Source organism: Octopus bimaculoides, chromosome 17, assembly GCF_001194135.2.
Source record: "Octopus bimaculoides isolate UCB-OBI-ISO-001 chromosome 17, ASM119413v2, whole genome shotgun sequence".
Lineage (NCBI taxonomy): Eukaryota > Metazoa > Mollusca > Cephalopoda > Octopoda > Octopodidae > Octopus > Octopus bimaculoides.
In genome coordinates, this window is record NC_068997.1 from 41,161,790 (window position 1) to 41,183,725 (window position 21,936).

Here is a 21,936-nt window from a genome sequence, read left to right on the forward strand (position 1 = left end):
ATATATATATATCTGTCTGTCTGTCTGTCTATTTATCACCTCATCATAATTCTATGTTAGAACCTCCTTTTTATTTTCAAAACACCAAATTAATGACAAACTTTAATTATACTACTAAATCATTCCAAATTCTTCGTAATTTTCATAATTAATCGAAACACTTAGACAGTGAACTGGTTAAAACATACCCATTTGTCAGGAACACTTCAAGTGTGAGAACTATTTATGAAAGATCATTGTATTCCACTCTCAATCTGTCACACACACGCACACACACACGCACACACACACGCACCTTTCTTTGAATGTGAGTTATGACGGTTGATGATGATGATGCAGTTAATATTACAAATGCATCAGAAAACTGGGCAATAATTTTAGCTGTGAAGAAAGCTGTACTGTATAGTATATGTATGTGTATTTTTACGCGACTATCATGTCGTAGAAAGTAATAAACACACTGACTGATGAGACAACTAAAACGGCCAGCCTAAGTAAGGGAGACAACTTGCCAATCAGATTTCTAATATCCATTGTTAAAGGAAATCAGAAACGATAGTGTCTTTTCTTTAAGGAAAATAGGTAGAGAAATAAATAAACCATGGGATTGTAAATTTAGTTTAAGTTAACGACATTAATGCAACCCCAACCTGAACTTACGTTTTCCGTTTATATGATTTGATATAAATTATAAAGTCAGAAAATAAATTTTTCCTTTTGAATGATGAAGTCCATCAGTTGGCAAGACTGGTTGAGGAGGACTCGGTACAATAATGTCACTATGATTGTTAATTAAAGAATTTCCAGCTTGAGAAACAGTATTGTCATGGAATGAAGAATGAGATCTAAAAGTGTGTTTTTGCGATAAGGTACTGAGTCAGCAATTGGTAGTTTGACTCTGTAAGTCTAACTATTTCACCTTGAGATGTCAGGCATTGTTACAAATCATGCAGTAAGACAGATTCCATTACATTTCTTGTCATTACACAGCAGTAGTTCGCCTTCTACTAGGAGGGAGTATTGCCATTTGCACAAACACTCAACAACTGTAGAAGGCTGCTGTAATCCACTTTTGTTAAGGGTACTAGAGAAGGCAACAAGTTACTTTCTTTGTGATAATGTTGCAGCAGGAACATTATTTGTTGAGTTGGTCCTAACTGTAAATGGAGCAGAACTGTCACAATCATGGAACCAAGAAATGTCTGTATGAAAAAGCAGTAACAACTTTCTTGAAGAATAGGAAAAATGGTACAGTCAATTTAGCATCTTAGAAAATATGCCACCTCTTTTAGGTGTAAAGATTTTAAGAGTAAGCCACGTGTTAGGATCAGACATTTTGTCATGTTGAATGCAATAACCAAGAAAATTGGCACTTGTTTTACCAAGAAGTAATATCCAAATCTTTTACACGTAACAGCAATGTGTTAATATTTTTGTTATGATCTTCTTCAGAGTTACTTCATACTATAAAGTCATTTAAATAGTAGCATGTAGGTTCAATGTTATTTTGTGCAAGTATTTGGTTCATCACTTGTTGAAAATATGCTACAACATTCATAAGGTTAAATGGATTTTAGTATATTTAAACTATTCTCCTAAGGCTTTTAAAAATCATATAAGGACAGTCTAATAATCCTTAGTTGCTGTTTGTAACAGACATGTTTCATATCAACATTGATAAAATCTTAATGTTGAGACATAATATGGATTAACTCATCAATAACAAGTACTGGAAAAGCATCAAAAAGAATGTTGATAGGGGTTCGGAAATTACTAATTAGGTGTGGCTTGTGGAGGCTTTTCTTTTTAGTATAATGAATTCTCCATGGTGAGTTACTCAGTTCTCTAACACCTTTGAAAAATTAGTTTATTCCTTGTGTGACAAATTTGCAGTCACTCACACAATATTTTTGAGCTCATGTAGCAAAAGGTTTGATGACCTGAGTGAAATTAGTGGAAAGTGTAATAGGGGGAATCTTCAGGCAAGCAAGACTTTGCAACACTAGACTGGTTTCAGTGTCACTAAATTCAAATGCCCCTGCAGATGGCTGAGGCTTGTAATACATTTAAGCAACTACAACTTTCACTATGGTATGTTAGTTTGAACATATTACTGGAATTTACAAAGTTGTATTGTTGTCATTGCAACATTGCCACTGAATAGTTTAATGACTAAATTCTTCTGTTTAGCAATAAATTAGCTTGGATAAACTATCACTGCTTATACTGTCAACTAAAACTTGAATCAATTGATTGTTAACCACATCAAAGAGTGCACAAAGCAAAAAAAAAAAAAATGTTTTAATAAAGCCAAATGATTCGGAGATGAAGAAATTAATGTCTTATTACCGTGTTTATATGATATCCTGCAGGTTCATTACATGACTTACACACTAGTGGAAAATGGTTTTCCATCTTTGCATTTTCAACATGACATTTCTTACTTGGACATTTTTTTTTTTTTTGTGGTCATGTGTATATCCTCACCACAATAAAGAAAAATTTTGGCAAGCAGCTGCTAAAATAGCTTCCTTCTCAGTTTTCTCTTCTGTAATTACAGTAGTAATATTTCTACAGGGATTAGGCGGCAAACTGGCAAAATGGTTAGCAGTATTTTGTCTGTCTTTACATTCTGAGTTCAAATACCGCTGAGATTGACTTTGCCTTTCATCCTTTTGGGGTCGATAAATTAAATACCAGTTAAGTACTGAGGTCGATCTAATCGACTAGCCCCCACCTCCTGGCCAGTTTAAATGCTAAAGGGTTTATGACTTGAGGGAATTGATTCGAGGATTTATTTGTCTGTTCTTTAGGGATTATGAGCTAATGTTTAGCAAGAACCTTGTTCACTAGTTTTAATGTCAATATCCTTTGACCAATTTAGGACACCCTCCTAATTTATCAGACATGCATGGAGTTTATACAGTTGTGTAGTCTGGCTGGATCAGTAATACTGACAAGAAAATATTTAAAACAATGTAATTAGTGTTTGAATTCTGAAATGGAAATTTGTATTGGTTCTTTTGGGGCCATAAAACTCTTTCTATGTTTGATTCATTGAATAAGCTGCTGTAAAAAATAACAGTAAGGGTTCTATATACCAAAGACTTTATTCAAGAAATAATGCTGCAGTTTGATAGCCAACTTAAGTAAGGGAGAGTACTCAACCATCACAATACATCTTAAAATCACTGCAGTGTGTATTATACATATTTGTGCATATGTGTGTGTTTGTGTAGGCCCGATCATGTTTGTCTTTATGGGATTTATTTTTTCATTTGCAAAGGGATTTGTCTGAATGTTGGAAAAATAAAGTAGTCATTTCATTAATTTGCCTTACCATGCCACCATCTCTACTCACTATTTCTGCGATATTTCAAGTAATATTACTGTACATTAACTCTGAATTCATTGTAGATAATCTCACACACCCACACCCACTCACATACATTTACACATATGTAGTGGTAAAGCCTGAGACCTGGTGTACCATAAGTGCTTTTCCCACTGAAAGTATTTGCATTTTCCATGGTTCCATGAAGATCCATGTGGCCCTGTAACATGTATATATGAGTGAGAGTGTTTATAGTCAAATCAATATATAAGAAGCCAAACCAGACAGGAAGTTAACGGATTGTGCTACCACTGGCCAAACCTGTTCAGTGTAACCTGCTGTAAATAATTGGCATAGGGCTGATGCTGTTGAATACTCTAAGAACTGGCAACTCAGTCGAATTGATGGAAGTTGAGCTGAAAACTTCTTGAGCCAGAATTATCGGACTTGTCAGAGTTACTTGGCACAATTTGTCTTACTTTTGTTGCTCAGACATTCAAAACACATTCTGTCTATACAAACAAATATTTCTATGTATTTTTGTTTGTTTTGTTTTGATTATCGCTACTGTCTTTGCCTATTTGAATCTTTTGTTATAGATTTTTCCTATTCACTTGTTGTGTTTACCATTCAATCTTTAGACCCCATCTTTTCTTATTATTGTATATGTCTCTTTTTTTTTTTTTTTCCCCTGTGCTTCTTTATTTTTGTCATGTGTACAAATATATACACCACCAGCTTGTGTTGCTAACACTAGCAAACTGAACATGTGTTAATACTGTGATGGTATTTTGGTTAGTGACCGATGAGGAGTTGAGATTGTCACCATCAGTGTGTGTGTGTGTGCTCTGTTTTTACATAAATTCCATTTTTGTCCCCCTGTGCTACATTTTCATTATATATATATATTGGATCAGACAGTAAAATATGCTGGGATAAGAACTGAAATGTTGTGCAAAGAACAGGGTTAAAGGCATTCACCTCAGTTAAGGATATGCTAGTGAAGATGTTGGCATGTCAAGCTGTCCATGAAGATATTTCATTTAAATGGAAGATGTTTACATCTGTTTGTGATGTATAGTGTTCATTACAATCTTTAGATATATTCAGTATTACAGTATAGCAGACATATTTCATACTCAACGGCACTTGCAACTATCATTTTAACAATTAATATTGTTGCACTGGCAACAGATGCAAGATTACCTTCCCTGACTTTTATTTCATTATTTTCTGTTTTAATTTCTAATTATTTTCAGATTTAATAATTATTAAAAAAAAAAAAAAAATTAATAGTAATAAGAATACACCTCAACTGATCACCATTTTATCTCACTGTGACTATGCCATATTTTCTCATTGTGACACTTGACTATTATTACTGCAAGCCTGTGTGAATGATTGCTTAGATGTTTGAATACCTTCTGGCTTTCTATCGTTTATTTTTCACTTTCATAAAGTCTCCTTTCCACTTATCTATCGTTTAGTTTCCATCTTTTGATTATTGCCTTCATTTTTCTTTGGTTTTTTTTTTTTTCCTCTTGCCTAAAATCTTCCAATCAATGTTGATTTCTGCGGTTATTTTCTTTCCATTGTAAATATAAATTTGTAATTCTATCCTTATTCAAGATATTTTACTTTAAGTTTCTTTTATCTCAAGCCATTAATATGTGATTGGGTGCCAGCCAGCAGTAGTGGACGGACATATTTTTGACTGGATTCTCCAAAACCCATTACAGTTATAATGTGTAAACTTGAATTCTAAATCCGTTCTTGGGTTTTATTTTTGTCTTTGCAGTAATTCCAAACAGCTGTGGGCAGTCGAAAGTCCGTCCATCAACTGCAACAGGTTACACTCATTATATTTTTAAATCTTCACTATTCAACGCATGAAATTCTCTCTTTTAATGCAATGGCATATGGCTAGTTTTGTGCTAAGTGTTTTGTATTTGTTCATTTTTTTCCAAATATAAACGGTGTTTTGTGTTAAATTGAAGCCTACAATTTAACTTTGAAATAAATGCAAGAATACCTCTCCATTTGGAAGATCTAAATCTTCTCAACATATATATATCTACATACACACACACACAAATAGACACACACATACAGACATATACACGTACATATTCATATTTCATATATATATATATATATATATATATATATATGATTATCATAGAATGAAATCAGGTTGGAGCTTGTCTGAGGATTAAACATAGAACACATTTTAAACCATTTTACAGACACAAATGACACATAATAGAGAATCTGTAGTTATGATTCTCTTTCATATCATTTCATGCATTGTTTCAAATATTATACATACACTAAACGCAATGATAACGTTTGAGTATATGTCCATTTTGGGAAAACAGGCCATTAGTAATATCCCAATAATAGTCCAGTGATCGCTCCATGATGACCCTCTAATAATCAAGTAATGACCCTATAATAGAGCTGTAATAGTCCACTACTTTTCCAGTACATTGATTTTAAACCCAAGTGCCTTGAACCAATGAGGAAACTTCTATGCAGTTGCTTGACTTGATAGAAATAGTTACCAAAATCTCTCTCTAATCACACTCTACTGTCTTAAAAGAAAGGGAGAACATATTGGATCACGTTACGGATTTATACTTCATTAATGTCTCAATAAATTCTAGAAATCCATTTTCCAAAATCAAAATGAGAGAATTGAGTTTTCCTTCTCATTAGTTCAAGTTATATTGATCTTAATTAGCATTAATCTATTAGTTTAGTTATGGTGAATATCTAAATTAAGTCTGTCGTCAGTGTTGTCACTTGTTGTGATTGTTGTAGCTGTTGTAGCTGTTGTTCTGTTGTTGTTCTACAATAGTCTTCATTGAGAAATCTCTTACATGTGGTGTACTTCCTCATTAAGCTTTTAACCTTCAAGTTGTCTGTATTAAATATGTTAGCCAGTTAATGCTCCAGTTAACAGTTTCAGATTGTCGTCACTGATCAATGAAATGATTGCCTGGTTCAAAGCTAAGAAACTTTGTCACTACTTAGTAATCTCTTTGTTATCACTGTCCATCTTTGTAACTGTTAAAACTGATAATGATGATTCTAAATTTATTTGATAATGCCCTGAATCGTTTATTTGTCATTTAAGAGTAAAACTATCATACTATTAGTTTTTAGTCACTTCACATTTCAATCACCAAATCCTCTTCTCTCTTTCTCCAAAGCCACCCATCCATCCATTCATTCATCTGTCTATCTATCTATCTGTTACTGTCTCTTCAAATTTTATTCCCCTACTCTACCTACAGGTAAGTTGCAGCAATGTTTTAATGTCCGTCTTAGGGTACATTCCAATAGTGCGATATTTTCTGATAGTTCTCTACACAAGATTTGGATTCTCTACCCACTTAGCTATTAATATTTTCCAGATTCTCATTATCAATTTCAATAAACTTCTCAAAATTTCTCGTCCAGTTAATGGCTGACAAAAGGCTAAACGCTTTAATTAGAATTAACAAATTTAATCACAGGGTTGTTGTGATCTTTATGTAACACTCAGATGATTTCAGTTTCTTCCTTCATTTGTCTCTTATTGGCAAGAGGTCAGTGCTATGTGTCTGTGATTTCATCCCCCGTTTCCTTGATGTGGGGAAAAAATGTAAAGCACTCATTCTTGAATATATATCTTGTTCTCTTCGTTTCTTTGAATATTAGCCTTTGTCTGAGATTCATTTCTGTTCATTAATTCTGTTTGGTGTACGATTCCTCTCTCTCTCTCTCTCTCTCTCTCTCTCTGTCTCTCTCTCTCTATCTCTCTCTCTCTCTCTCTCTCTCTTTCTCTCTCTCTCTCTCTCTCTCTCTCTCTCTCTCTCTCTCTCTCTCTCTCTCTCTCTCTCTCTCTCTCTCTCTCTCTAAAGCCAACATACTACTTTCATCTTGTCTGATTGATTAACTTCTTCACATCAATGACATATGAAATCCACCCTTTCGCTCTCTTCAGCAACCTAACTTGTGTCTCACTAATTTCCATCTAATTCTAACTCTACCTTACACTACATTACCAAAAACACAGATTACACACAACAATACTTCTTAACATATTGATATTCCTCACTAAATGTAAAGAATTAAAAATCATCCTTGACATATTTGTCTTGCTTGATTATTTTATATTCCCCAAGTATTTCAAAGATGAGACTTTTTCATCTAGAGACTTTATTTTTGTTACACATTTCAAATTAGATTAACTTTTTTCATGTCTAACTCATTGCAAATCATTGATTATTTCTAAAATAATCCTTTACATATATGAAAACTTGCCTTTGGAGATATTGATTATCATGACAAAAGAATTGAGTAAACTTTTTAATAGCTTTCTTCGAGGATATTATTAATTTATCTGAAAATAAATTTGTAGAACAATGAAAAAAAAAATATGATTTAATGTGTGCCTGTTTATATATACATATGCATGTGTGTGTGCGTGTATACATATGTGTGTGTGCATGTATGTGTGTGTAGTATGTATGCATACATATATGAAAAATGTATCTAATGATACTTTTATGGGTGCATAGATATTTTTAGCTACACATTTTTGATATTTAAATATTGTTTACTTAAAAGAATTGATTCTTTTAATCTTATTTAGAACCTTTATATTTATATCTCTGGTAGCATGGAGAGACAAAATAAATTTCACACTTTCACTGCAGATATTGGGACTTAATATTTATTTTCAAACTGAGAATTATGTCAATTCTTTTAGTTGATGTGTAGCAAATGCATTTAGAATTATACTAGAATCATATTGCTCAAAGGAATGGATTGCTTCTCGTCTGAGATACCTAAGGAACAGTGGGTTATATACATTGCAAGTTAGTTAATTTGTGAAATGAATTCTGAAATAGAATTGTAGAACGAACAGCTCTTATGCTATTTAATAGTGGAGAGAGTTTGTGAGGAAGTAAATGCATGATATAAATAAGCACAGTGCTTAAAGTGGGTGCCAGAATGAAGCTTACTGTTTTCAGTTTTAATTTATTCAAAAAATTAATATCCTGAAGCCATTTATCTTAGGATGAACATAATTGTTCTAGTTTTAAGACAGTTGATATCAAATATTAAAAAATAGGCTGAAGATAAGCATTTTTTTACAATGAGAAATTAAACTGACATTTTAAAACATCTCTCTTTTATCATAGCTTTCAGATAGAGAAATTGCAGCGAATTTTATGAATAAGAAAATTTTTATTGTATAAAAAAAAACAATGAAGGGAAAGGTTTGACATAACTCAGTCTGTGCATCATGCTTAGAAATATTTAACAAGCTTGGGTCATTTTGCAATATGACTACAGGAGTTATCAGTTGAATAATAAAAAAAAAAATTTTTATGGTGGAAATCATCTTAAAAAAAAAAGAATGTCAGATTTCTTTTTCCCCGAGTATTAATTGGCTGCTGCCAGTCTGTGTTGATGATTAAGAAAAGATTGATTACAGTTAATCATTTAGCTGCAGATATATTTGAGAAAATTCTTGTAGGGATTCATTTCACTCAAAAGGTTTCAGTTTGTCTTACAGTCATTTACTTAGAAATGGATTTTTTTCTTCAAAAATTTATATAAAAAAAGTCGTAGATATAATAAAAAATCTTTAATGTTAACTCTGCAGGTTTTTTTGTAACCTTACTATTAAACATTTCTCTATTATTTTCTTGTTCTTTTTCACTAACCCTTTATTTATTGATACGCTTACTTGCAATATTAACTTACTTTCGTTAATATTATTGAGAAGTTTTGTGTTCCATTTTTATATTTTTCTTCAATTTGGCTTTTAATTCTGTCATGAAGCAAAGACAGAGAATGGAAACTATCATAGAAACAGATTGAGAAATATTAATATATGTAGTAGAATGGCAGGGATTAAACTGAAGTATTTTTATGCAGTAGTAATAACGATGTATATAATCCATGTTACTCAGTGTTTGTAACACTTGAGTGTTATTGTCATGTAACAATGACAAAATGGATGTTTCCCATTCACTCCACTAGTAGTAGCTAACATACTTCACAGGTTACACAGGTTTGCTTCATGTCAAATGTGAGTGAAAGGAGAAAGTTCCATTCTGTTTCTTGAAAATGTGTACTTTATCCACTTTTCTAGAAGATATATACATTATATATCTTCTACTGAACTGTTTATCTTGAAAATATAAGGAAGCAAAGAGGATTGGCACTAGATATTTTTACAAAGGGACTCTTGTGTTCTGTATCATGCTGGGCCTTCTGCTATAATTACCAACAAAAAAAAAAAAAAACATGAATATGGTAAATGCTTATAAAATGACCTTCCTTTCTGTCTAGCTGTATCTCCATTTTCTCTTATATTATTATAAGTTGTAGTTTCTTCACATAATCATTTGTGTGATCAACAGTTAAGTCAGCTAGCTAGATTTTAGTTGCTAATGGAACATCTGTCTTTATCATACATCCATCTTTTTAAATGTTGCTTGTCTTTATGCAACTTTACTTAGGATCTGGTCTTGATAACCGTTATCTTTTATCTTTCATACTTTTCTCCAGTTGGTATTCTTCTCAACAATCTGCTGCTATAAATAGGTAACAACTGCAGGTAACTGTTGTTCTTGCAGGAACACCCCCTATAGTTGTGTTCATTACTATAACGAATGACAAGTGAATCAGGTATCTTCAAAGTTTTTCCATTAAATGTGATGTCATTTGGAACATTAGCTTCTACAATGTTCTATGTTCATTCTTGTATATATATAACTAAATTAACTATATCAGTAGCCTTCTGTGATCACAAAGTTTCAGTTGTCTTAAAAGTTTCTCTGTAAACTAATCACTGTAACTATCTTCTACTGCATTCATTATCCATTGCCTTCAATAACATTTGAACCTAACATAGCTCCATTGCATTAACTAGCATTGAGAAACCTGTTATCACATTAGGTTCGTAAATAAATTATCATTTTGATGGTGAAGTAAAGTGGTCTTGCCTACAGGCTTCACTGTCTATTATAAAGTCAACTGTTTCATCTTCTCTTTTACCTCCATCTTAATGATATCTTATCGAACTAGTATATCTTGTTACATTTGTTTGACTTTGCTGAAGTTGCTTATGTCATGACTTAACAGTCAGGATTTAGAAATTTGCTTTTTCTGGCATATTCCAGGGCATTTTAAGAGGGAGGGTTTCCTGAGCAATCTTCCCAGCCAACTGATTGCCCGATCTCATTGGATCAACATGTTTTCATTGCGGCCTCTTTGACTACTAGTGGTGGGGCCCATGCTGGTCTTTGGTATTGTTCTAACCAACATCACGGCCAGCAAGATACTGTGTTTTAACAGCTTGTACACCAATATGAAATACAGCACCAGCCATGGACTGATTGAAAAACTGCAAATTACACAGATTATAAGCATTTTGATTTAAAATTATGGCATTCCTATACTTTTCATAACACTGTGTAACAATTTTTTAATTTTAATTTCTTTGTCTTTGGTCAGTAAGTGTTATTTCCTATTTGCTTCTACCTAGAAATCAAAGGAAGTGACTGCTATTCCCTTCAAACTTTGCTTTTGTGACCTGGACATCAATGTTTTGAAATTGACTTATATACCATTACATTTAAAACAGATTCAGCACTGAGTTGCTGACGCAGAAATATTGCTATAGCAAATATTCTGCAGATTTGCTTGTCAGTTGTTTGACTTTAACCACTTTAGCATTTCCCTAAGTGGCTCACAATATGTGCATCTCTGATCATGAGCAGGTGTAGTGGGGGAGCATCGTAGGCATGTGTTGAGAAGGATTCTTTGGGGTTTGAATAAATGTAAGAAAAGCAAAGTTTGAAGGAAATATTAACCGTTTTTTCATACTTTCTAGGGGTAAACAAATAGGAAATAACAGTTGCTACCCAAGGACAAAAATCGTGTTACACAGTATAATCATACTTTTTATTTGTGAGGGAAGCATTAAAAAGAATTGAGTTAACATAAATCTATGAACAGTAATATTTAATGTCTCTATGTAAACATTTTTCATTCTCTTCGTAAACTTTTATACAGTGAAAAAACATTTTACTCTTGTCAAGTTCCCAACCCAAGTTTTGTATTGAGTATGGAATCTCATTTGGGTTATTGTATACCAATAATACTGTAATAAATGTAAATAAAGATGTTTGTTTTATAAATCTGACTTTATCATATTTTATTGAGACTGTTTTAAGAATTTCTTTATCTGTTTCTTCTTTCAAGTTATAACTCTTCTTCATTCTTACTGCTTCATTTTTCTGGCTTCCCAAATTTCAATTTTAGAAGCATTTACATCAGTTTTTAACCCTTATATCTTATATTCTTACTTATAAACATGCTTTCCATTCAAGAAAATATATACTCGTTCATCTAATTTGTCAATTCTCATTAAAAACTTCTCCCTTTTGTATAACTAGACTTTGGTGCAAACTTCTCTGTCACAGAAATTAAATTAAATTAAAGCAAAAGTTATCCTTCAAAGTCTTATACTCCAACTATAGTAAACAACATTACACCATTTTAGTTAGAAACATCAACATTTTACCGATATGGAGCCTGATTTTTGTTATGGGACTCATATTAAAAAATGTTTCTTCTTATAACTGAGTCTATTGATAGCAGATAATGTAACACCAATTGTCATAATTTAGATACCATGTCTACTGCTAGAACAAGAAACTGCTGAGAACTGACTCTTTTTTTTGTTTTAGTGTTAGACATAAAAGAATCAAGTGGAAACCTCTTCCAGACGTTTCATTGTGTCTTTGGATACAGCACTTAATTCTTCTTCATTTCTCTTCACTGGGTTGTTTGGGTTAACTAACAGATCTTTTTCTGGTAATTTTACAAGACATATTTCTTATCTGTATTTAAAAGTATAAGGAAGCAATTTTTTCCATTCAGGTTGAGTGGTAGGAAGTTTGCTTCCCAACCACATGCTTCCAGGTTCAGTCCCACTGCATAGCATCGTGGGCAAGTGTCTTCTACTATAGTCTCAGGATGACCAAAACCTGGATTTGGTAGAAAAACTCAAAGAAGCCTGTTGTGTGTGTGTGTGTGTGTGTGTGTGTGTGTGTGTTTGTCACCCACCACCACTTGACAACTGGTGTTAGTTTGTTTACATTCCATAACTTAGTGGTTCAGCAGAAGAGACTGATAGAATAAGTACCAGGCTTAAAAAAAGATACACACTGGGGTCAAGTCATTTGACTAAAACTTTTCAAAGCAGTGCTCCAGCATGACCACAGTCTAATGACTGAAACAAATAAAAAACAAAAGATTTGGAATTTTATGTTCTATTTTCTTGACTACAATATATAAGCATAAATAGGGTTCTACAGTTTCAATTTATTCATCATTACTATGAAGTAAATGTGTGTAAAATAAATTGAATGGAGCAATTAAGCTGACACTTACTTTGTCATTCATTTACCATAAAACCAGAGCTAATTACTTGTTATTATTAGCCCTTTGTGGGGTTTCTTGAAGATATTTTTGTTATGGTACCTCTTTAATGTAGAAATGATTGGCTAAATGGATATAATATTGGATCACCAGTTAATTGATTTTGAATTCAAGCTTAAAGGTAGTTTGTTAAGTATTTTTTTCTGGGCTGTATACCTCTTATCACCTAACTGCTAAGAATAAGTAACAAACACGTAGAAATATTGCTCAGGGGAGATATTGTTCAAGAGATTTGTATCCTATCCTAGAAGAGATTTACTCTCATCTATTTAATACAAGTTCTGAAACTGTGAGCTTTTGGTTTGTTTGTTGTTATTTTTGCTCTGTTTTGTCTTGTTTTTGTGTTTATTTTTTACTTGTAGTAATTTTTTCAAGCATATAAATATATTTTAGTGCACTCTCATCATAAAGGTCAAAATATCTTTTTCTAAAAGGTATTTATATATTTTCGCCTAAATAATTAAAACTTAAGTCTATATACATAGAAAATTATTAATTTCATTATTACTTCTTTATCAAATAAATGAAACAAAGTTATCAAGACTATGTTTAGAATTCTCATTTGTATTAATCACATTTTATTCTTATACTATAGTTTTATTAATTTTTATGGTGCACTTAGCTACATCTCCCAATACACTGTGGTGCTGTGGAGTACCCCTTGGAATTCAATGAGACTGAAACTAAACATTGCTCCTTAGAAGTCCTCTGTGCTCTAGCAATCATTACTTTGACTACCTCTTTGCCATCTCTCTTTGTCCTCCTTTTAAAAGGTTTTATTAAATGTCAGGTTGAATCTTGTTTTGGAAACAATCTTATTACACCAGCAGTGAACAACATAGAACAAATTGAATGTCCATCTCATAAGTATGAACAAAATGTGTTTTCTCTTAATAACTCTAATATCACTTTGAATTCACTCAAGACAATTGTTTGTTGATGATGTTGTTGTGTCTTTTTGATAAAATATAAGCAGAAAGGCTGCATATTTTAAGAGATAGAATACTTTCTGTATTGTTCCTGCTTTCCATAAAAGTGTAAAATGAACCAAAGTTGTTTTCAACTTGACAAATCAGTATATTCCACATTTTCTGGAAATAATTATAAATCATTATTATTTTCATTTATCTGTTACTTATTACTTATTATTAATTTATTTATTCTTTCAATTAACCCTTTTGTTACCATGTATCTGTTGGCATATAATGCTTTTGTTTTAAGATAATGAAAAATTTAGTAAAATAACTTTCTCATTATGAAGCTAGTATCTGGGGAAAATTAATTTATAATTGTGATGAATGATTATGATTTAGATCACTTTAAAACTAATTTTGTGTCAGATCCAGGGGCACTCTCTTAGACAGGTTAATATCAAAAGGGTTAAATATATCTGAATATCTGTTATAATAGTGTCAAATGTCAGATGTAAATGTTATACAGGGGAAAGGACATCAAGTAGTTTACCATCACCCTAAGACAGATACTGTTTTAGACCTGTTTCCTTTGATAATTGAGTTAGTTAGCACCAGACAATAATAATTACACTATGATTAATAGTACCTATATCTAATTTGAGCCTATCTCTTTACAGAAAGGTTGCAGAATTAGACATGTACACATTATTGCAATGTTGATATCCAATTTATAATGGTTATAATCGGTTAGAAATTTGTTTTTACTTGTGTTTGGTATTTCAGTTTATGATTACACTGTGCAATAAATAATCTCACTGATATATATATATATATGTATATATATATATATATATATATATATATATATATATATATATATATATATATATATATATATATATATATTTCATTCAAGCTTTTTACTTTTCTGTATGTTTGTTTCTCATTAAACAATAACAAGCCTTTCTACTATAGGCACAAGGCCTGAAGACTATAAACATGATTTATTCCATAGTGGTGGCCACTAGCTGTCTCCTGTCTCTGCCTTTTTTACTGCTGCTGTAACAGTATCTCTTCCCCACAAATGGGTGCTGTTGTCCTACCTTTACTCAAGCACTCTCCTTATTCATCTCTCCTCTTCCCATCACTCATGTTGTGTCCACTCTACTCTACCAGTAACCACTCTGCCCAATCCCTCTCTTCTAGAATGTCACTCTTCTACAATCTCCCCCCTCCAGCCCCCAATTCTATCATTCATGCAGTTATCAACTTGCAGCAATTTAAGCAGAATGCTGACAGCATAGGTGCGTGGCTTAGTGGTTGGGATATTCAGCTCATGATTGCTAGGTTATGAGTTCAATTCCTGGCAGCACATTGTATCCTTGAGCAAGATACTTCATTTCACATTGCTCCAGTCCACTCAGCTGGCAAAAATTAGTTGTACCTGTAATTCAAAAGGGCCAGCCTTGTCACATTTTGTTTCACATTCTGAATCTCCCTGTGAACTATGCTAAGGATACGTATGTCTGTAGAGTACTCAGCCACTTGCACGTTAATTTCATGAGCAGGCTGTTCCGTTGATCGAATCAACTGGAACCCATGTTGTTGCAGCCAACGGAGAGCCAGGCGAGTAGCAGTATAAATCTGACCAGTCTTGGAGGGCTTGCTAATGCTAGTGGTACTGCACCTTTCTTCAGACCCAGTAAAATTAAAGGTTAAAAGGCTTGAGTCATATGATTTTTGTAAAGTTGTCTGGGAATGTGCTTGTATTTCTCTCTATAAAGCTTTACACGTGTAAATCTTAATCCGTAAATTGATCCCTTTTGGTCTTGTTGTTTAGCTCTTAAGGTCAACCCTGTTTAAGTAAACTTATGATCAAAAGCATTATAGTTATGACCATCCCAGCTTTTGTTCAGGCATCATGTATCTAAAATTACAGATAGCTTTTTTTTAACAATTTGTAATTTAAGAGTAATTTATTGCTAATTGTAGCTGGTCAAACAACACCCTTTGATCAACTTGACCATTTGTCAGTCTCATTGACTATCAGCTAAGTTATATTTTGCCATTCATTCAGCTAACTTGATGTTTAACCTTTTTGTTATCATATTTCTTTAGAAATATGCTACCTTTATTTCAATTTAATCTGATAATAATGAAGAATTTAGTTAAAAGAATTTTATCATAATTAAGTCGTTATTATTTGGAACACAAATTAACATGGAATTCAGATGGAAGGTTTTAATTTTGATCACTTTAAAACAGAAAGTTTGTGTCATAGAATCAGGAATGGTCATGGTTGGGTTGGCATCAAAGAGGTTGTTTTTTTTAAATAGATTGAAAGTTATCATTATTATTGTTTAGTATTAACATTGATTTCTTAATCTGGTTCAAATTTCCTTGCGTATATCCTTCAATTACAGCCTTTTAAAGGTAAAGTCAATTATATTAACTCCAGAACTTATTTCACCCCAATACTAGTTTTATTAATCACTATTTGACAAGCCATTAAGTTAGAGGACATAACATGGCAATAATTAAACTGGTTTAACCCTTTAGCATTCAGATTATTCTGCCAAATGTAATGCTTATTTCTTCAGGCCAGATATGGCCAATTTAAATGCTAAATGGCTAAACATAACTCCAGAAACAGGTGTGTGTGTATGCATGTGATTTACTTGTCTCCCAAACTCTTCTCACTATATTCAGTGAGTTCAAGGCTAAAGTAGAAGACAATTGGCCAAGATACAATACAGTGAGAACCCACAACCACATGGTTACAAAGCAAACGTCTTAACCACCTAGCTATAATCTGTACATGTGTGTCTACATATATATATATATATATATATATGTTAGCTTGATCATATACACATATCTTAACGTTATATGCAATAAGTTTAGTTGTGTTATATAGAATCAGAAAGTGAAACAACAGAATTAAGTATACCTTATTGTCCTAAGTCTGTACATACTCAAAATTCTTTGAGTAATAATGCTTTATGGTGGTATTTCTCTTAACATCTATTTTATTATATCCTCCGTAAATTTTTTTTTTTTATTGAGATGTTGGTATTAAAGTAATCAGGTTTAGAATATTTCTAAAGCTTATTATACATTTTGTAAGGAAGTAAGAAATGGGTTTTATTCTGCAATATTTACTGATTTCAGTCAGCACTATATTTATTTATTTATTTATTTCACATTTAACTTTTATAAATTACTTTAAGAACTTTAATATATTTATAAGAAGAAATTGTTCAGAATATATAAAATTTTGAAAAACCTAAAACAATTTCCCTTATTTGTTTGAAAAAGAATTTGCCTTTAATTCAAAGTTGATACCTTAGGCAAAAGTAGAGTTTAAAATGCCAAGAAGAAATTGTGAATAGAATTGTAGTTTTTCTGCAGTTTCTCTCCTCATAGTATACAACTTAGAAATCTCATAACATTAGATTTAAATAAGAAGGGGGTGAAAATTCATGTGAATTGAAATAGATGTTGTAGGATTGATTGCAAAGTCTCTGTTTCCAGTATATCACAATTTCATGTTGTAAAGGCTATTATATTTTTATTAGTTCGTCAGGTATGATTATTTACAAATCCAACAATTGATGTTTGTGGTAAAAGAGAAAGACTTATAAGAAGTTCTAACAGAATATATGTTGGTCATTGTTAGTTTAAATATTTCATTGACAGGATACAGTGAAAGGTTGTTTGAAAATGATTAACTGCAATTATTAAAAACTTTAAAAGAATAAATTTGTTTATTACCTACTTAATTGTCTATATGCTTTTAACCTGGGTGTGAAATGATGAACAATATAAAGCAATGAATAGCTGCTGAGATTTCATTTCATTCTTAATGCAATTTTAGAAATATGGGGAGGCTTTCAATCCTGTTTTGGTTCATAGTGACTCTGTTTGAAAATAACTTAACAATAAGAGAACAAATGAGTTACTGAACAGTTTTAAGAAACCAATTTTTGGTGATTTTAGCAAAGAAAAGTTCTTTGTGTACATTCGGAATATTTTGAAAGCCAATTTCTTTTGAACATAAATTCTTTCTTTAAAAATGAAATAAATGAAAGTAAAAAGTCTTTTAGTATATTGTTAGCAATGACTTCATATAATGTAATATTTTACTGCTAAATAGATTCCCTTGTTTTACATATTTCTTTTCTAATTAAATTTGAATGGCCAGATTACTTTGGTGTTGGAATCCCTAACACTGAAGAGTTACAGAAAAAATCAAAAACTGTACATGGAAATTATTCATATATGCAAATAATAGTTTCTTTTGTCTAAGTGCATGATTCTTTTTCTTTTCCTCTTCTTTTGGAAATGCATTGATGTAAATTTAGTTATTGAAATTAATGAAAGTATATGACTGGCAAGTATTTTATTTATTGTCCACCAGAAAAGTAACAAGTTAACTCTAATTCTACAGCTGTTGTAATTCAGATCAATATTTAATTTTACCATAATGAGAAAACCTATCTTTATCACACTATAGTAGATGTAAATAATATTTTATAACTACCTTTATATCTTGGGTGGGGTCTTGTAACTCATTAATTCATAAATGTACAGCATTGCAATGAAACTTTTGTTCAATTTACAGTACTCCCACTGCTTCCGGCTGAGAGTTACATAAAAATCTGAGCCATGAATACTATGCAAAATATTTTTTTGAAAGAATACAAACTCACGTTGTTTTAGGCTGATTGTCAGTTACTTTATTAACTCTTCTATCCACACACTCCACATTCATTCAGTTGTGAATTAAACTTGTCCAAAATCGAACTAATCAGGGAACCTTTACATGGTTAATCAATCAACTAAAAATAATAGCTAAATCTCCTGCAAATGACACCTTACTGGGTTTTTTCTCTTTTCTTTCTTTTTCTTTTTTTTTTTGTTGTTTTTAATGAAAAGGATACAGTGGTTGATATAGTTGTATACACACAATCTCTAAAAATTCAAATGTTTATGGTTAGACTGCCAGCAACAATAGTTATGTAAAATCCTGGATCTTTGAGTTTGTTCCTCTATAAAATTCAGCCAGTGTTTGACATAATGTTTCTCCATTAACTTTAGCTTTGTATAAATCAAGAAATCCAAGAATTACTTATAACACTCATACTGAAAGTGTTTTCTCTGCTTTTTTTCTTCTTCTTTTTCCTTGTTTATTTTTCACAAGTGGCCATTTGCAATATTTGTGTGTGTGTGTGTGTGTGTGTGTGTGTTATGGAGTGACTCACTGAGAAGCTGCTAGAAGAAGTTTTCATCACAGTGGTGTTAGCAATAATCTCAATGAATATAAACAAACAGCATGCTCCTGCATGACCACAGCCTTTTGTCTGAAACAAAAGAATAAACAGTTCTTCAAATTACTTGAAATGGAATGGAAAAAATGAAAAACAGTTTGAGAAAAGAAACACAAACAGCTTACAGTCGTACAGTGGAAAGACACATGATATTGCTGGAAACGTAAAATTTGAATATAAAAAAAAATGGTGACAACAGCAACATCAATATTCCATCATTTGTAAATATTATGGTTAAAACAAACAAGTTGAAATAAGGAGAGTGGACAAGGAATGTCATGAAAATGGTGCTGCCTTGCTAAATGAATTTATTCAGGAAAGAGTAAGGAGGAATAGGGTCTACCTCAGCTTTACAAATGACAGAGGAAGGCTTCCATGTTCCCTTAAAGAGGGAAATGGAGGAAGCCCTAGCTCATGAGTACTGCAATGCATGGTCCACTTCCTAGGACAAGGCATATAGTAACATGGTACTTGATCTATAGCCATTGGGACATTCAGATTCCTCTGTCAAATGTAACTCATATTTATTCACATTGTTTTGAATTAATCAAGCATTATCTTTGAGATTTCAATGATGTGATTTGTTTAGTTTTGGAATGACATTGTCAGGTAGGTGCAAAAGGCTGGATGTGACCAGTTTTAACATGGAACAAGTAGAATATCTGGGCCAGACATAGCTAATTTGAATGCTAAATGGTTTAAGACCAAGAATCAGGTTAGGAGATAAGTTGAACTGGAGTTCCACATGTGTGGCCACACATTGATACTGCATGAGTCTCAGGAATTTTAAGAATATGGCCAGAGGTATTGGCTTGGGTACTGACCTTTGACTGTTGTCATCTTTGTTCAAAAGTGCAGACACGTGGTGAATGTGGCAGTGACCCACAACAACATGTCGTGTGGAGTTTACATGGCTATTCTGGAGCTGTACACATTTGTGGATGCCGAGAGGTCAATCAGCTGCACAGTTACTACACATGTGGTAGTAAAGGCTAATTAAACGCATTATGCACTGAAAAAGAGGTGAAAAAGAAAAATGGGGAGAAAGCAGTAACAGAGGCAATAGGTACAAACAATAGCAGACCCCAACCACCACCACCACCTTCCTGGTGAAGAACATAGTTACTACCACCAGGTCACAGATCTGTGTAAACCAAGAGTGAAAACAAATCTAGTACTTCATGCTCAATACCACCAGCACTGGGATCTGACAATGACTGAAACCCCTGGAAACCCCTTCCCCCCAGCACAGAATTGCCTAGAGGTGCTCAGATCTAATTGTAATTCTTTCAGCATTTTCTCTGGTCTATTATACACCACACCTTGAGATACTATTACCAATGGAGTTATATCTATTTTCCTATTTTAGTTATTTATTTTGCTAATATATTAGAAAACTCACCTAGTTATTTTTATCTCTCTTTCTAATTTTAGTTAGCTGTTTATCTCATGTAAGGACTTGGATATTCTATCACTATTGCAATTATATCTACCTTTCTATATTACTTAAATATTTACCTGTTATATTAATGACCACTTTAATTAACCACTTGTTTAAGATATTTGGTATTAAATGTATCATAATCACTGATCATACATTTACAACTTATAGCTGTTCATATCTGATTACCTTTTAGTATTTCCATAGATTACAATATTAGTTATTTCACATTTCCTTGAACTCTTGTCCACTAAAATATTGGGTTTCCTACTTTCTAGATTATGATTTCATTTCTGTCAAATCCCAAGGGACTTAAGTTGTTCTGACTCAAATGGGAGACTGGTGTTCATATCACTTCTCTGTTCTTTCCACACAATCCCCAGTGGATGATCCTGGAGTCAGTGAGATAAAGTATCAGCTATGCTTTAGGGTTGATTCAACCCACTAACTTCTCCAAATTTCAGTCCTTGCAACTAATTTAGGAACGATTGTCATTATCCACCAAATCAAACAATTATGTTTCACTCCATCGATCAAACATAGGCAAGTTGTAAAGATCAATGCTTTTATGCTGACCAATAAATAGCAATATGTTTGTCACTACATTGACTGCGTGACTCAAATGTCTTGCTTAAATCACCAGACAATTCAAACCTACATTCTATGTATCAAAAGTATTAACACTCAAGATGTTTGTATGTGTGTATTATTACATAGTATGAGATTGTTTGTAACATTGCTAGTTCATTAATGCTGTGCCAGTAATTGCTCATTTGTAGAGTAGTAGTAAGACAATGTTCTTTATTATTCTCAGAATTAACACTATGGATGAATATTTTTCTAACAGTAGCTCTAGTCTAGTGGTTCTCAACCATTTTTTTTTACAGTTGTATCCCTTTGATTCCTATTTTATTTTACAGGTCCCTAATAAGTATTTGATGTTTTAAAAATAATCCCATTATATTTTCATAATCAAACATTACTAGGAATTGTATAAAAAATAATTGTTAAAATATTTTGTGTATTATAAGAATATAATCAGTTTATTGCACATAAATTTTGACAACAAAATCTTATGTGGACATCCCCAAGGGCCGTATGGACCCCAGTTGAGAACCACTGCTCTAGTCATACCTTTTCTTTGTCTTATTATATCTGCATCATTGCTGAGTGCAAGTTTTTACCTGAGTTTACATTCACCTTTTTTAATTCAACCTTTGAAATTGTTAACTGCATGTTCAAAACTACTTCTCTTCATTTTCAGAGCTTCATCTGATGGTTTATCTATAAAGCGATCTAAGTTTGATCCAGCTTTGACTCGTCAGTTTGAAACAAATTCAAAATTTGTCAATGCTGAACTAGAAAAACTTCAGCGAGAGGTTTGTGAATGTTTTTTTTTGTTTT

At 32.3% G+C, this 21,936-nt stretch overlaps 1 protein-coding gene across 11 annotated transcripts in view; it reads left to right on the forward strand.

Annotated features, from left to right (window-relative positions):
* Window positions 1–21,936, forward strand: part of LOC106867422 (NGFI-A-binding protein 1) — a 223,322-nt gene that overhangs the window by 178,868 nt on the left and 22,518 nt on the right. For 9 of the 11 annotated variants that reach the window (XM_014912296.2, XM_014912293.2, XM_014912295.2 and 6 more), the window contains 2 exons: window positions 5,133–5,183; window positions 21,797–21,911. The exons of 1 other annotated variant lie outside the window; for it this stretch is intronic. In XM_014912296.2, the coding sequence (XP_014767782.1) occupies window positions 5,133–5,183; window positions 21,797–21,911 (166 nt within the window). The remainder of the gene's footprint in view (window positions 1–5,132; window positions 5,184–21,796; window positions 21,912–21,936) is intronic. One more of the 11 variants, XM_014912297.2, reaches the window with a different exon arrangement.